Consider the following 17,443-nt stretch of genomic DNA (forward strand, 5'->3'; position numbering starts at 1 on the left):
TAGCAGAGCGGCTATGCGTGATTATGTTGTCTGTGACGTTTGCTAAAGACCAAAGCTGTTCCCGTCACGCCTCATTCCATGTGAGCTTCACGTGGAAGAATTCCAGCATGTAACTGCAGAATGGGAAACGGCATTATGCAGCAAGAACTTATGTAGTTAACTTCTCAACATGCCAGAGAGGATGCAGGAAGTACTTTAGCCTGTCGTCTGCAGGGGGCATTATGTGGCGAGAGAGGCAGCCTCGTCCCAAACACAACAAACTCCTTATGTAAACTGAGCTCCTGATTACTGTTGCATAATAAAAACAGGATGCAATCAATTGTGTTGATGAGAGGGAGGTGACAGTGGGATGCTGGGTTACATCAGTATGTTCACAGTGCGGGTTAAAGTCAGAGGTCAGAGCAGCAGGTTTGCTGCCAGTCCGACTCCCTGCAGGTCATACTGTTCACACTCGATGTGTTACATTACTGTAATGATTTCTTCTCTAACTGGGCCACCTTTGCTTTCCTGCACTTCAGTAATAATGGATCAGTGTGAAATGACATTATCTATTTCCAGCAACTGTGGTGATGAGGTACAGGAATTCATATCCTCTTTGAATTGTCAACATATGACTCAGAAACACCATCCGTTATTGTTGTTGTTATTTATGTATTTATTTTAATAACTTAACACATAATAGCTAAATATAATAACAACTTAACACATAACACTTTTATGTACTGTATACACTGTAATAACACGTTTTGTTGGGATAATTGTTGGAATTAAAATTCTACAGTTCATTTAGTAGATGTTCATGTTCAGAGAGATAAACACAAGCACAGATTTTGACAGATGGAAACAAACGTCAGTGCTATAAACAGCTTCAGGTCCAATCAGACACGGGTGCTGACAGGCAGTGCAGACGCAACATACAGAGTATATTGTATGTAGACGTATTTCTAGTTTTTCATTTCCATCATCAACAACAAAAATATCAACAACAGCTGCTACTTCATCATCATCATCATCATCATCATTAATATCATGAAGCGTGGAGGTATTCAGGAAGGAGCTGGGTCTTTAACTTTTACTCAAAGGGACTCTACAAAAGTGTGCTAACCCATTCCACCATCGGGGGGCGACAGAGAAGAAGAGTCTAGTTCAAGACTTTGTGCCTTGTTGTGAAGGTAGGACAAGGTGCCAGTGCAGAGCTGGATGATAGGAGTTCAGGTAGGCTGGAGCCGTTTGAAAGCAACAGGGGTTTGATTTGATGCAAGCGGGAACTGGGAGCTAGCGGAGAGAGATGAATGTTTTTTTCTGGGTGGGTTGAAGGCCAGTCGTGCCTGGATCATCTAAAGGTTTGAATGTACATGCAACGAGACCAGCCTGCAAGTAAGGAGTTGCATTTGTCTGTGTGTGATTTTTAAAGAGCTTGTGTCAGGAGCTGTGTAGCATGCTATGACAGGTAAGGTCTGAGCTCCTTGATGTTGTACAGGGTAAATAGACATGAGCTGATTGAGGCCACATGAACCTTATAGGTCAGCTGGTCATCATCATGACACCTGTAGGTTCCAGGCAGACCTTTTTTTTTTTTTTTTTTTTTAAGACAAGCGTCAAACAACTTTCATGATAATGATTGAAACAATTATGAATGTGAGCTCACTGAGAGGGAGAGCAGCAGTGACAGCACTGGAACAGATACACAAGACAAAACTTTTGACAGTATTTGGGCTTTCCTAAAGTGTTTCTTTTTTTTCCTGCAGGCATTATTGTGCAAAAACAAAAATGTCATTGTTACTTGCTTCGGAAGAAATAAAATCCCATTTTACTATTAACAATGATAATTGGAGATATCCGTACGTGGGAGGTATGCCATGTTCCATCAGCAAACTTTATATTTCTTTGTCATTAGATTAAAACGGTAGTTTGACCTATTTGACATGTTTTACTCTGCTCTCATCTTTTATAAACTCCAGGTCAGACTAACCTGAACATGATGTTCATCTCTGAATCATTTCCAGCAATAACAAAGCTTACGAACTGACCAAACGCAATCATTTGAAACACAAACTGATACTAGTAATACAATCCCTCTGTCTGTGTTTCATTTGATTTTAAATTTAGAGGGTTGAGTTGGCAGTCTTAACGCTGGTGGTGGTGGCAAAGTTACCATTAACCTATTAACCAATCACAATGCTCCTTTCCTGTAGCCAAAACAAGAACATCTTTTCTTCTTAGAGTTGTAAAAACTATTAATCCTGAATATCCATATTTCATTGTTAACGGGCTTCCCTGAACACAACTGGACTAGCAGTTTCTCCCCTTTCCTTTGGGTGACTGTGGCTTGGTGGTAGAGTCTGTTTGAATCAGAAAGGAGGGGGGGGGGGGTTTAGAAAAGCACAGTATGAGCTGCTGTGTGGAAATGATTGTAACCAATATTATGATGAGTTCTTTTCTCATTGTCATGCTGACCGTAACATTGGGTCATCATATTATAATAATACCTTTCAACACTCCCTGAGACAGAAGCAGATAAATAGAATTCAGTCACCATTAAATGTGTTATTGTCACCATTGTGACATGTAAACATTTTATAGTATTAATCCCCCTCGCTTGATTTAAAATGAACAGCAGAGGAGTTCACTATTCTAGTATCTATTGTAATTAGAACCAGGGCATGGGTTTATGTTAGATCACAATTAATGTCACATGCTGTTAATAGTGGTTACTGTGGCTCTGTTGGTGGAGTTTAGTTGTCTCTCAACGGGAAGTTTGGGGGTTCGATCCCCACCTCCTGCAGGACATGTCTGCTGTGTCCTTGGGCAAGACACTTAATCCCAAGTTGCTCCCACTGCTTTGTCAGCAGCGTATGAATGTGTATCACTAGGATCAGTTTCTTCTGATGGGCACTTTACAAGCAGCCTCCACCATCATGGATGTGTTGGTACCTGCGGTGTAAAGGCACTCCTAGTAGTCAGAAGACTTTAAAAGAACCAAACAAGCTCAAGTCTATTTACCGTTTATCAGTTATTAGACCCTACAATATCCATTTCAGGACTTTTAATGTTGGTAGCTTCTTTTCGTATTTATCACTGGCAAACTGACGGAGATGTGTATCATGTTTTTAGTAAAGAAAGAGTATGATTCTGATTATTAGCAAGAGAAAGCCACTTACAAAAGATCAGAGTTCATAGTAACTAAGATGCAGACAACAAACAACACTGAAGGCTACACTGGAGATTGTTTTCCTGTCAAACAGACTCCAGACAAACAGATAAAGGTGAAATAGTAGAAAAGGCTCAGAGTACAAGAAGATTTTTCCAGTGAACAAGAGTAAACTGATTTTTCTATTTTTTTACCGGTTTTTCTAAAAGACAGAGGAGATATGTTTTCTAAAAGTTGAATAAGTGCACCATCCTTTAAAACTAATATATCAGACCAACATCAACGCTTTGGCAGAGTTTTGTGAAAATGTCACCCAGACACTGTGTTTGTTGCCTGGCTCCGCTCTCTCAGGTGCTGCAGTGCTCAGCTGTGTCCATGACTGCCAGGAGGACTGGCAAGTCAACAAGAGTCAACAACATGAAATGAGTCAGAGCAGAGGACAGCTGAGGCATGCCTTTGTTTCGGGTGACGGCACCATGTGCTCGTCTACCAGTGTCTCTGTCCTGCTGACCACATGGTCTGCGAGAGGACATGACGAGCCCCTCCTGGCAGCACGCACAGCAGCAACAAAGGCTGCAGGGACCAACTCTAAACCCTGCTTCCCAAACACCCATCGTGTACTAGTGATTGTTTAAACAGAGTGGATCATACTGAATCTGTCACATGGATGAATTGAGCGAAAAAAGAAAAGAGCAATGTTTGTGGAGGTGGCGAGCACGCTGTGTCCTCTCAGGAGCGTTTGTCGCAGTGTTCTCGGGCTGTAAAGAGCCTTGGGCAGCAAATGTGTGTGGTACAAAAGAAAGACCAGAACACCCTCCATCAAGGAGAGATAATCATTCATTTTCACCTCAACTCACGTGGAAACACATATGCCAGGCATCATAATGCAGAAGCATTCACCTGAGTTCCTCCTGCAGAGTCAACATGAGGTACACGTAGATGTCTCAGTGAACAGCTTTATGTATCTAAAGTGTCTCTCTCACCCCTGCCTTTCCCCCTTAAGATCCTGTGAGAAGTCTTCAATTGGTTATGGAAAAGAGTGAAATTAATTCTGACGTCTCTATGTGACCTGAAAAAGCAAGGGAGACTGTCATTGACAAGCTGGGCGGCTGTCAGACGTTTAGACGTTTAGCAGCACGCTTAAGAAAAGGCATTTTTATTTTGAAATTCCCCACAGCAGAGATTCACAGTGAGTGATGCATTTTGCTGTTAATAGAAAGCAGGATGCACTTTTTGTCTGCAAATGCTACGAACACGTGTACCAGAAAAAATCAGCAGAAATAAGACGCAAACATGCTCATGCTTTAGCCGTTGTGAAAGGAAGGGAAGGTTAAACATTTTTAATATTGGTTAGTTGGCACCAGAATGACTTGTCAGCTAAACACATTATGTAATATTATTTTTATATTTCGGACCCTCAGTGCTGGTCAGATATTATGTCTTAGCTTTAGGGCAGCTTCTGTCCACTAGCCATAGACCTGCTGTACCCCTGGCTGTGAGCCTACTCCTCTGGCTTTACTGTCTGGATGTAAACAAGCACATAGGATAAATAGCATATCACAGCGTCTGGCAGTATTTTCATTTTAATAATGTAGGTAGGCTGTGTCATGTTAAACTTTTGTATTTGACTGGAGTAACAGTAAGAACATTTAGAACGGACTTGTGGACGTTAAACTGCGGGGAGGACTGAAGGCTGGCTGTGCTAACACTGCTAATGTTAGCATGACATGCCACATTATGCTCAAGTTTGGCTGTTTTTGTATTATTTACTTATCTTAAGACTTGTCATTCACCCTGAATTTAAATTTGTTTGATCAACTATGAAAATTAGTCTCATGGTAAATCCCCTTTTCATCCACTGGGGGCGCCAAATTTAACACAGAAGTTCCTCAATAGAGCTCTAAACTGTTGTATCATACATTAAGGAGATGTGCCTGTCCAAAATAATCTCAAGAAATAAAACTGTGATGATCTCAAACATTTAAATTGGATGAAGTCTGAACTTTGTCACGTTTACTTTCTGCAGTTGTGCAGTAAGCCATGTAGGACTTTTTAAAAACATGGAACAAAGAAGTCATCGAGCTGTCTGTTACAGCGAAGAGCCATCATAGGATGCAGAAACCCTTTCTCCTCAGAGACTGATAGTCAGTATAACTTCTGCAGTGACACCCCTGAATGACATGGAGGAAAAAAAGCTTTCTTCCCAAAGTGCCTTGAACCTAAAGTGAGAAACTGTAAGTTTCCCCTCATGGTATATTCAATCATCACGAAACGTTGTTCTCTGGCTCAATACCGTTATCCTTATTATCTTTACATTGTGCTGTGATGCAACACATCCCCTAACTGGTATGGAGGAGCACATGGCATGTTGTATTGACTCACAGTACTGAATTGCAGCACTCTGCAGCAGAATGCAGAGCAGTGGGCCGGCCTAGCACGACAGAAGGGAACCCTCTGTTTCTAAATTTAGCCTCTATTGGTGCAGCAGCAGCCATAATCAATGGCCTGTCTACGTCACAGCTGTGGTCCCTGCTGATAGAGAGATTGCATTTCCTCTCCCATATTCCCTGCTGATTGAACAGTCCCTGCTGCCCCTGCGGGGCTCTTCTGGAGAGCTGTTTAGGACACAGTTTACTGCAATGTGGTATGGGTCGTCCATGTGAATGGGTGAATGTGACATGGAGTGTAAAAGCATTTTTAGAAGTCAGAAGACCAAAAAAAAAAAAAAGCACCATCCAAGTCCATGCAGAACACCTGAAGTTGTGAGGGGGTTGTGATCATGTGCCTGTAAAATCCCCTGAAGCATCAATGCAGCTGAATCCAAAAAACATGTGACTGCTATATTTAGTAGAAAGACTTTTTTTATTCTATTGTTTGGATACCTCCTACTGTATCCGTCATGTGATGGTCAGGTGGGTGATTTATACAGAAGATACAAAAAAAAAAAGCCAAAGATGAGAGGAAACAGTTATATAAGACGGGGATGAGCAGATATTTGATCAGTTTGGTGATGAGGTCAGCGAGGTCTGGACATGGGGTTTTTGTTATTATAATGTTGTTCTGTAACAATACTAGCAGGACTGCGTGCTTTTATTGTCCTGCATGCAGCTTGAAGTAATATTCAAGCAGCATGTACGACCTGTTCCTGGACCTCGTCTGGCAGGCCTCAGTCTCAGGGTCTGTGTTCTCAGCTTCGTCTTTTACTTCTTTTTTTACCTCCAACCAGGTCGCCATGCATAACACAAATACTCCATCAACTGACACATAAGTGATTACATTGACATTACAACTGCATACAGGGAGGAGGTTGATCTCTTCAGCAGGCTGATGCACCAAGAACAACTTGTTCCTTAACATAATATGGGAATACTGCATGTTATGAAGAAAACAAAGAAGGTAAACCTGAGAACTCACACTCATCTTAATGCAGAGGCAGGCAGTCACTACCAAGAAATTATGACATTGACAAATGACTCTTGTTGCTTGAGCGAATCACGGATGCCGCCTGTGAAGAGACAAAGAACAAACGTCTTCCTTTCTATCATCGAGCTGATTGTGGCTCTGAACTACATGACAACCATTACTCCAAACACAAATCACATTACTTCCATTGATTTTGTTGTACATGGGAGTCCTAAGGGTCCCCACAGATAACATTATGTAATGTTTGTACTAAAGCTTACTGATTTAAATGAAAGATTATGGTGACCATATATCCTGAATCAGACTTTTATCCTGCAACTTTTTTTGATTCCTACTGAAACTCTTTTCAGTTCAAACGAGCAGTAAAGCCTGCCTCTCCTTTGAAGAAGCCCTTTTGTGACCACGCTCTTTAATGTGCACCTTTTTAACTAATGAGATTAACTGCAGCCTTAAATCCAGTCAGCATGTCAGGGGTCGAACGTAAAAGAGATAATTACAGGTCCTGTAAAAAAAGAGAGCTAAAGAAAGGAGGGTACAGCTGTAGTAGTTCCGCCAGCAGAAGCCTCCTCAGTATTTGGACGTACTCGACTGAGACACAGAGGAACCAATAATTGGATATTTGTGGCACATAGTTTAATTTCTGCTGACACTGCATGACGCAGGGGCAGAACGGCGAACCACAGCTGCTGTCCAGGGCGGCTTGAAATAACTCAGTGCTCACCGTACAGCAGCGGAGTAACATTTACAAATCTCCGAGCTTGGAGTAAGTCCAACTAAATTCAGGAGTTTGATTCTTATGGAATTAATCAGATCAATTAGACTTATTACAAATGTGTTTAACAGTTGGGCAGCTCATGAGTAATCCAGAAAGGCCAGAAAACAAACATGTCAGTACTATTTTCTACACGTTATAGGCAGAAAATGTCTGATCACATCCTCATACCCTCAACTTCAGTTTCTATATTTCTCTAAATGTAATTCTGTAAAGAGTATAAATGTTTTTTCCCTTCTGGGCTATGCTGTCCTCCATGACCTCAGTGAAGTATTAAATGGAAGCAGACTCTGCTGTCAAATGGCAGAGTGTAGTTTGTCCTTGTGGAGAGGAAACCTTTATGGTAACCGGTTTTGTAACCCCCTTTCACCTGAGATGAAATATTAATGCATGCTCTGCGTTGGGTTTCCCTCTGCGCCTTTTTTTTTTTCTCTACTGCAGGCAAACCCAAAAAAATGAACAAGAGTCTGAGCTCAAATAAAGTAAGTTTCTTTGTGTGTGGACCTGGTTTTGTTTACCATACATTGCTGAACATGAGAGAATGTTGCATTGTGGGAGTCTGACACCAAAACGTCTTTTGAAACAAACGATGGTATTAGAATCTGCAATTGGCCAAATTGATGTGTAAAAAAATCGTTACAAGTCCTGAATTAACCAATCGGTGCAGCTCTTCTTATTTGTATTTATGAAGTCCTTTTTTAAAAGTGGTGCAAAATTTACATCAATCTCACAAAGTTTCTCTTTTACATTCTTGCATGTGGTCACAAAAACAACATATCCACCTGATCTGATATCAGTGCAGTATCATGCTTCACTATTTACCAAGAGAAAATGTGACGCTGCTGCTTTTTCCTGCAGTTTGTTCAGATCAACACACCAAAACGACCAATAGATCTTAAATATCTTCTAATATTGTGGCTTTAAATAAGGGGCTCTGAAGATGTGTGTCCTCCTTCTCTATTTGTGCCTTTTATATCGAGCAGCATCACAGTCGGGCATCGGTCCAATTACAGGACAAGAGCTGGCAGACTTTGTGAAGCAGTTGGAGAGACGTAAGCACCGGATGACAGAGCCTGAACATACGTACATGGCATGAAACTAAATCGTCAAATTACATGTTGTCACCAATATAGACCGTCCTTGTCGCACATGTTGTAATTAGCGTTATACTGTGTTTTATTTTAGAGCTCAAGCTGTGAGTCCCCTGTAATTGAAATGTCAAAAGTCTCAAAGCCCCTTCACCCACTCACTGAACTTTTTTTTTTCTCCTCTTTCTTACATCATAACAAACAAGGGCACGATCAGCAGATCACAGACGAGACGTGCAACATTGACTTTCATAACGGATAGACCCTTGAGATGCAGCATCTCTTTTTTAAGGGAGCCTTCACACAAACACTAAGTATAGGGCGTCACACCAATGGGTTCTAAAGCCAGGAAGTGAGTTAGCTTTTTAGCGCCATGGGGTCGTTTGCCTCAAACTCAATGTTTTTTTTGGAATGAGTTGGTGGTGAGACGCCTGAAATAATGTCTGTGGTTAACACAAGCTTAAAAGATGTTCCTGTTTGTTGTGCGACATTAAACATGTTAGTGAATACCCCCACTTCTGACTTCTGAAGTTTTCACGTGACCTTAAAAAGGCAGTTGCTAAAAAATGGCTAAATGAAATGATACAGTGCACTTGTTGGGGACATTAAACTTTATCATCTTTGTTTGAATTTACAACTCGACACGTGGTCTCCTGGAGGTTTAACTTTTGGGTTAAGATTAGGTTTATGAACGACAAACAATCAGGCTAACATAGATTTGATTTTGTGCTAATTGTCAAACGTAAGCATGACTGAATTCTAACTAAGACCCTGGAGCCGGTAAATGTTCTTTTTTCGTATCATTAGATTTTCAACACGTTAGCTTACAGTAACATTGACCTCAAAGAACCCGTGTGCCTAGAAATAGTCTCACGGAACCATCCGGCCTGCACCGACTTCTATCGGTAGACTCAATCTGTGTTTCAGAGTCACCTGAAGTGTCTCCTGTCTGAAAGCTTATGGTTCATGCTCAGTTACTCATAGTGTTGTAGGTAGGACCGTGTTATTTGAAGTGTTCTGCACACTCTGTTCTCGGCTGGTTTTTTGAAGAGCCAGACTTTACCCCCCCGCCACGATCCATAGGTCTTTTGCAAAAGGGCAAAGTATCAGAGACTGAAAATCACACTAGATCAGGATTGATTCTTGGTTTCATGTCTGAGTCTTTGAATGTGTCGCATTCATCTATCATTAATAGCACAGCAGAGGGTGAGATAAAAGAGAGTAAAAGGCTTTGTCATTATAGCCTGTTAAATATTAATACGAAAAAAACAAGGGTTGTTTGCATCAATGCGTTTGTCGCAAATCACCATGAGTACAATGTCTGAAATGAATGTGTGAATCGTGTCCTTTTAGGTGCATCATAGCTTAGCCACCGCATACACAGCAGAGGCTCCTTGTCTCACTGTAGTCACAGTGATAAAAGAACAACGCTACTGCGCCTTTATTTCAAAATAAAAGCAGGTTTGTACTCAAACAGGAAGCACTTTAGACATTACACAAATACAAAATAAAAGCATAGACAAAAAGTTATATCAAAAACCTAAATGCAGAATAATGAAATTTCAAATGTGATTAAAAATACATTTCAGTGTTTAACCGTGATTGCAACATGTAATCGTTTGTCAGCTCCAGTAAAAATGTTAGCAAAGCTCTATTTCCTCATGGCCACACTCATCTTATTTATGTGACCTAGTAGCAGTGGGACACATCCAGGTCAACACCAAAAACAACCAAGTTACATACACCCAGAGCTTCTGGCTTCTATTATCCCAAGAAACTGCCCCCCCCCCTCAACCCCCCCTCCCCCGGCTGTCCTGGGCTTCATATCGGACCGTGGCACTCCTGTCCTCGGGCTCTGTCACTGAGGAGACGGAGCGAGGCATTAGGATACACCTCATTGGGCAGAAGCAGGCCACTGCCCGGCCTGTGGCGCCTGACGCATCCCATTCTCCTCCACTTTTCATGGGCTGACATTCCCATCAGCCCCTGCTTGTACAGGCAGCTCATTGCTTTGACATGCTGGTGAGTCCTCAAACAAACGAGGAACTTTTACCTCTGACCAAGCAGAGTGGGTGAGTTGTTATGAAGTGCAAACCGCTGCAGGAGACTGTGACTAAAGGCCCACTGGGATTGTTTGGTAAAAACAGGCTGAGTCATTCCAGCTTCTGTGTAGTGTGGATTTTGTCTTTGCATTAAATCCACATCCCTTCAATCTTCTCATGGACAATACATGTGAAGTACAGAGTGTCTGCAGCAGGTTTGTCATTCACTCTGTGAAGTGAGGTAAATTGACCTGAATCTTTTGATTTGCTCCAGACCACACATCCTTCTATAGCTCTGCTCCATTAAGCACTTCAACTCTGCTCAGCTTCCAGTACTGCCCTGTCTGTGCTGCTCTTTCATAAAGCCCCCAGTGGTCCCAGTCACAGCTGAAGCTGTCACAGGACAGAAGGCTTTTTTTAGATATTCACTCTAGGTTGCCATCCTACCTCTCATTATTTTCAGGGCTGTGAACAAAACATAACCGCTTATAAAAGCTTTCATCATTTTGTCTGAAATCATGTGAGGTCAAATGAAAAATGCACTTTCTATTTTTGTCTGAAAAAAATTCACCATAACTGCAACTGTGTGGGAAGACTTGTCCATCTTAATAATTTCCTTGGTACAATACCATCCCAATACCAACTTCCATATTGTAGTATTGTATATCCCATATTGTGTAATATATATCAGCCTATGTGTTGCATGATAACAGAGTGTAAAAAAAGATTTTCCTCTTCAGGGATCCATAAAGTAAATCTTCTATCTCTTTACGCGTAATGAGACAAAAACAGATGTTAAAAAGTCGGTTGTATGCCAACCCTGCTCTCTTTATTGTTTGATAAACAGCAGCAGGAGAGGAAGAATTATATTGACTTATATCTGACACACTGAAGTAACAGATTTACATGTTGCACACATTCAGCATTTTATTCAAAAGGCTACTGGACTTGGTTGACGTTTCGTGTAACTTTTGCCTCTCAGGCTTATTCTGTTCACAACTGACTGTGTGGCTTGACATTTAAGCCTCTGTGGGTCAATAACCACATGTCTCTAGGTTTTTTTGCACACCATATTTTTCTTCTGTCAATTACATTTAAATAGTGGATCAAAAGATGGGAAAGCTGGAGTGCTCGGACGTTCATGCAGAGTGTCATAAAGGAGCTCTTTACTGGGGAATTTAGAAATCAGTGCTTCCCTATATCATCATATTAGGAGGGCGGCCTATGCAGGAAAGGTCAGGTTTGAAACTAGGCCACCTGCTTCCTTTACTTTGTTTTAAATGTTATATTTGATGCTCTAGCCTATAGTCTTCTAAAGCTCGATGGTCAAAATTAATTCGATAGGCTTCAGAAAAGCATTTGAGGACACAAAGTTCTTCAGGGATCATCTTGACAATTTTGGAATTGGTGCCATCTTTCCATGCTGTGAACCGAGACTTTAAAACTGTCCGTCCAACCTCAATAATTCTGCAGATTGGGGTTGTCGTGCTCTGAGAAAGACACTGTGTTCCTGGTAAATGTAATGTTCCCTTCTTGATCAGCACGTTAAGCTCCTGTACTGGTAGGGTTAGCACCAGCTAGCCAACTAAATGTAGCGTACTGCCCCCTGAAATCCTTCAGATTGGGCTGTTCACCTCACAGCTGGAGACTGTTGGACAGGAGGCGGGGGACACGAGATGTGACGTTTAAAAAACGACGCATAAGTGGCGGACGAAGCAACATCTTCTACTATACAACACTATTAAAGAGAAAAAATGCTTTTATATCAATGCTACGTGTAGTTTGACAGGATCAGAACACTGACAGAAGAACAGTGGAGAACAGAAAACGTAATGCAGCAGTTAATTAAATGCACAGACATCGTAGAGGTCGGTTGCCAACACGCAACAATCGTAGGGACTACATGTCACCACGCCCTTACGCTCGCTCAAGGTGAATTCTTCTGCGTTCCTGGATCTAATAAGTTGGATTTTCTGCAACAAAAAAAAAATGCTGCTGACGGGAGATACTCCAAACAAAGTCAGAGCGAAAAACTCACCCCAAAAGAGTTTTGTCCAAATGTGGAAGCGTTAAAGAAGCTCAGTTAAGATCAGGGTTTGTTTCCTGGTGGTGAGTGCACTATATAAAAGTGTCCTGTGGGAATCTGTCTTGACAGTTGTGTGGCAGATTTAGTGTCAGTGAGTGTGTAGGGGTGGGTTGCAGAGTCATGTGAGGAATCCCAAAATTCAGAAGGGGAGGAATGTGGAAAACTGAGAGAAGCCAAAGGAGGGTGTGTTGAATCACCATAACTAGTTAAACTAGGCTCCATACACTTTAAGGGTTGGTATCTGCATTGTTTCATGTCTTTGCACTTCTTGCTGCATTTTTATCACCATGCATATCATATCATACAGTTCACTTGTTAGTAAGTAAATAAGTTAGCAATGAATCCAATCATTCAAGCAGCTCATAAAGCAAAAACGATTAAATGTGTGTTTTTTTCTTTTACTCTAAAGCTTGTTTGAGCCATACTTCTTTCAGTGAAATTCAATTCAAATGACGTTATTTGTCCAAGGGACGCACTTCAGTGCTGTTTTTTCTGATAAAGCTGTGGTAACAGAAGTGCTTGTGCTGCACAGTGAGTGTGTGCATGTAGAGGGAATCTCCTCCTCAGTCCCTCCCCCTCACATTCGTATTATGCATGTGGTCAAAAGGAGGCAGGCGGTGCTTCTCTCTCTCACTCACTCACTCTCAGAGCGCGCAGCATCCTCCGCTCAGCCGGGACTACAACCAACGCGCCTCTCCAAAACTTCCCATCTCTGCAACATTGAAGCTGTCGCAACTCTCCTAGAGGGAATTTCTCCCTTTATTCCTTTCTAAACTGGCTCTGACGCGTGATATCCAACACGCTGTCCGACTTTTTCCTGATGTGGAGCCTTAAATGTCATAAAACCAAAACCAGCCGCTCTTTGGACTCGAGGTGGGACGCGGTGTTCGCGTTTTGGATGTGCGGATCTCGGCGCTCTGCACATCGGCAGAAAAGCTCAAAGTGCTGCTAGTAGTAGGCTTGTGAAGAACTGAATAGACTTTGTGTGGAGTGGGTTGAGGACAGAAACACCAGCAGCGTGGGAGTAAAGATGGTCCAGAATGTAATTCTGGTGTTTTTCCGCAGGAGACTGAGCCAGAGACCGGCCGTGGAGGAGCTGGAGAGCCGGAACATCTTAAAGCGTGAGTGTACCAAGCATGACTTCTGCCTGCATCTGATCAAAACCACGATTATCGTGTGCAACTCTGAATGTTTTAAGTAACTCTCACTACAGTTAGGGCTACAAAGCGGCTTTACATTTGAATTTGGACACAACTTTGAATGTCCATATTTTTCCAATTACACTTGAATAAAATCTTAAATTGACCTGAGATTATGAGGCCTATGCAAAAAAAAAAAAGTCTAAAGGATTTAGTTTATACCTTAAACACTAATTCGACTCGGGAGTGTTGTTTTTTCAAAATAAGATGAAACTTTTTTTTTTTTTTTTTTAAGCTGAAATTGTCTTAATAAAAACAAATGACAGGCTTGTGGGTGGCAGAAATGTATAGACCTTCCCAACCTCTCAATTTTGCATTGCAATATGCAAATATAATTTCTTTTGGGTTCTGGGAATGTATGAGGCTAAAATGGGTGACTGAAGATCTTTTGATCATGCTTTCGAAATGTTGATTGGAACATTTTTATTGACCATGTTTGGCCATTCTTAAGCTTGGAAAAAATCTTAAAATAATTTGAAATGTATCATTGATACAACAAATTAATGATTTAAAAAGCAATTCTGCAGCCGTGTACAGATATCTTTCATGTTAAATTTTTTAGTATACATCAAACAGTGTACAGTGTGCTTGTTTATTATCATCAATCCAAGTTGTTGTTGTTCTGATTTATTCTTGTTTTTGAAACAGAAACCAAATTCAGCCGCCTTTGAAAGTGATTAAACTGTTGAATTCGTCTGTCGAGAGCAGGTGTCAGATTGGAGCATTTCAATCTGTGAAACTGTTTGTTCTGTCCTGACGATTTGGCACAATTATGAAACAGTCCCATATTGTGCTGAACTGTGGCTCCCAGTTGAGACGGGCCACCTGTGAGCTTTTCGCAGCTGTCTGTTTCGTCACTGACCTCGTCTCTTCCCACACAGGAACATGCTCAACACTGAACCAAACATACAGTACTAACCAGAGTATGAAAGTCTATCTTTCAATAAATGGACCCATTGGTGCCTGTCACTCTGCATTCATCCAGAGAGACACAGGCAGAGTTTTAGAGCACACAGCTTTGTTTAAGCTACAAAGTATCTGAAATTGGGGCAGCTGAAAAAAGAAAAAGAGAGATTAAATAAAGTGAAGTGACATGTAGTGATCTTTCTGCTGGATTTAATTAAGACAAATTCTATTAGTCGTCTGCTCACCGTGTGTCTACTCACATTCAGCACTAACCCCGAGTGGAAATCTGTCAGAGAGTGGTGTCGTCGGCTCAGACCGGCTCACTTAGTATTGATTGTGGGGAGGATTAGACATATGAGCTCTCTAATTAGAAATCAACTGTTAGGTCCAATAAATGAACACAGAGAGAGAGAGAGTGTATTGACTCGATTTGTACAAAGTAATGAAGTTGTCATATATAGGGAATAAAGCCTCTTATTTTGTATATCCTTTCAGGTTAGTCGAGATTTCTATTCTTTGTATTTGTTTGAGTCACTCCTCAGGAAAAGGCCAAACTTTGAATTCATGTGGGAGTTTATTTACGCAGCACTTTAAAAAGGGGGCGTATTAGTTAAGCTGTTGAGTTCAAATATCAACGAACTCTTACAGGATTGCATATCCCACATTTTTATTTTTTAATGGTTTATGTTGGGGCGTTTGGGGCTGTTATTGTGAGAGAGTGGGGAATGACACGTGAAAGGAGCCACAGGTCGGATTTGAACCCAGCCGCCCGCTTGGAGGATATAGCCTCCGTACATGTGGCGTGCACTAACCACGACTGTAGGCTACTGGCGACGCCTGCGTACCCGAATTTAAAAGTGATTTACATTTCATTTTGAAAGGTCTCCTACTACACGTTTTTGAGTCATGTGTTAGTTGTAATGGAAGTTTTTTATTTTGTGTGTCGACAGAAAGGAACGACCAGACTGAACAGGAAGAGAGGAGGGAAATCAAACAGCGGCTGAACAGAAAGGTACGAGACTACAGTTCAACACATTCTCTTTAATGTATCACAACAGGAATAAGTTATTGATAAGAGGTTTTTTTTTTATTATTCTGCAGCTAAACCAGCGGCCGACAGTGGACGAGCTGCGGGACAGAAAGATCCTCATTCGTTTTAGTGACTACGTGGAAGTGGCCAAAGCTCAGGACTATGACAGGAGAGCCGACAAGCCCTGGACCAGACTCTCAGCTTCTGACAAGGTAACCATGACTCAAAATGTGTCAGGTGTTTTTCTGACACTGACAAGATCTACATATGAAGGTGCTCTCACAGCTCATTTCTTAAAAAGACCTTCAGCCCCTCTCCAGGGTTCATGTGGGCAAAGAAAATCTTTAGACGTTTTCACTCGGTGTCCTCAAAAAGGCCTTGTAAATCATAAAAAACATCATTCAACTCCTCCGCCTTGTCTTTGTCTCTTATCACCACACGTTCTTTGGCTCATAAGTGATGGCGAGATGTTTTTTCTGATAAGTCGGTTTGTTTACCTGATTCAAGTGAACAACTCCTTTTTTTAAATTTTAAGTCACTCCACTCTCCAGCAGGGGAACGTGTGAAAACTGCAAGATTGCTTCTGTTTTGAAGCTATTGCCAAGTAGAGTAGATGTTTGATTCAAACCCAAATTAAAGGAGCGATCAGTAAAATATCTCGTGAATTAAATCATGAAATGAGCTTACTGTATGATCAGACATTAAGGAAACCTGTTAAAGTGCTGGCCTCTCTGAAAACAATGCTGCAGCCTGTAATTCCTCCTTCTAACTTTTGAAGGCATCTCCATGGCCTTTGTTTTTGCCCCTTGGTTTGCCAGGCAAACAACAAACCAAGAAAGGTTGCTGGCTAAACACTGAAGCTTCAGGGTCTGCAACATTACTGTAGAGGACATTACAGTTTTGAGCATTTCATCCCTTTTTATTGTTACCCAAATGTTAGGTTAAAGTCTGTATATGAAACTGAGACATCGTCAGTGTAAATTGGTTGATTCAGAAATCCTTTAATTCAAAATCAAGATCAAAAAGATGACTTCCTGGAGGCCACTGTCTTTGCTTGTGAGATTCAAACTGTGTTGACCTCGCTCTACTCTGCGTCAGCATCAGGGCCTTTGTTTGGCCGTAAAGCCAGTTCAGCTTATGTAATCTGCACCTGATCTGTTTCCTCATTCTCTTCACATGTCACGCTCCCCCAGCACATCCATCCAGCTGTAAAGGGACGCACCTGGGCTCACACTCGATTTTTCTTTTTGTCTTTCCTGCAGGCAGCGATACGTAAGGAGCTTAATGAGTTCAAAAGTAACGAGATGGAGGTTCATTCTTCGAGCAAGCATCTGACGAGGTTAGAACATTTCTTTCTTCTTTTTGTTCTTCCTCTCTGCTCTGTTGTGACTGTATGGTGTCTTAACAGGGTTAGTGTGACATTGTGCAAAGACTCAAAGGTGCATTGTCCAACGGTCTCACATCAATAAGTGCATATCCTGCAGAGCTAGGCTTATATTTAGCTGCAATAAGGTCCCTTGAGATGACAAAGTTGCAACCTTTTGCACCAGCTCACTACTAAAATGAATGTGTGCATATATTTAGCTTGTGTTTCTGGGGTACCTGAATTAACCAGAGATATGCTTATGTAAGCCCCTATTCTTAAGTAGAGGTCCTTGGCTGTGTGTAAGAGCACTGCCCGTTGTGCTAATAATAGCGCTTGTGATTGATGAGACCCTTATACGAGAATTTTTAGCCCACATTCAC

At 41.5% G+C, this 17,443-nt stretch overlaps 1 protein-coding gene across 3 annotated transcripts in view; it reads left to right on the forward strand.

Annotated features, from left to right (window-relative positions):
• The window catches only part of phactr3b (phosphatase and actin regulator 3b), a 51,448-nt gene that overhangs the window by 33,418 nt on the left and 587 nt on the right, over positions 1-17,443 (forward strand). For all 3 annotated transcript variants that reach the window (XM_079341128.1, XM_079341129.1, XM_079341130.1), the window contains exons 9-12: positions 13,628-13,683; positions 15,618-15,679; positions 15,769-15,909; positions 16,960-17,036. In XM_079341128.1, coding sequence (XP_079197254.1) covers positions 13,628-13,683; positions 15,618-15,679; positions 15,769-15,909; positions 16,960-17,036 — 336 coding nt within the window. The remainder of the gene's footprint in view (positions 1-13,627; positions 13,684-15,617; positions 15,680-15,768; positions 15,910-16,959; positions 17,037-17,443) is intronic.

Source organism: Symphodus melops, assembly GCF_947650265.1.
Source record: "Symphodus melops genome assembly, chromosome: 4".
Taxonomy (NCBI): Eukaryota; Metazoa; Chordata; class Actinopteri; order Labriformes; family Labridae; genus Symphodus; species Symphodus melops.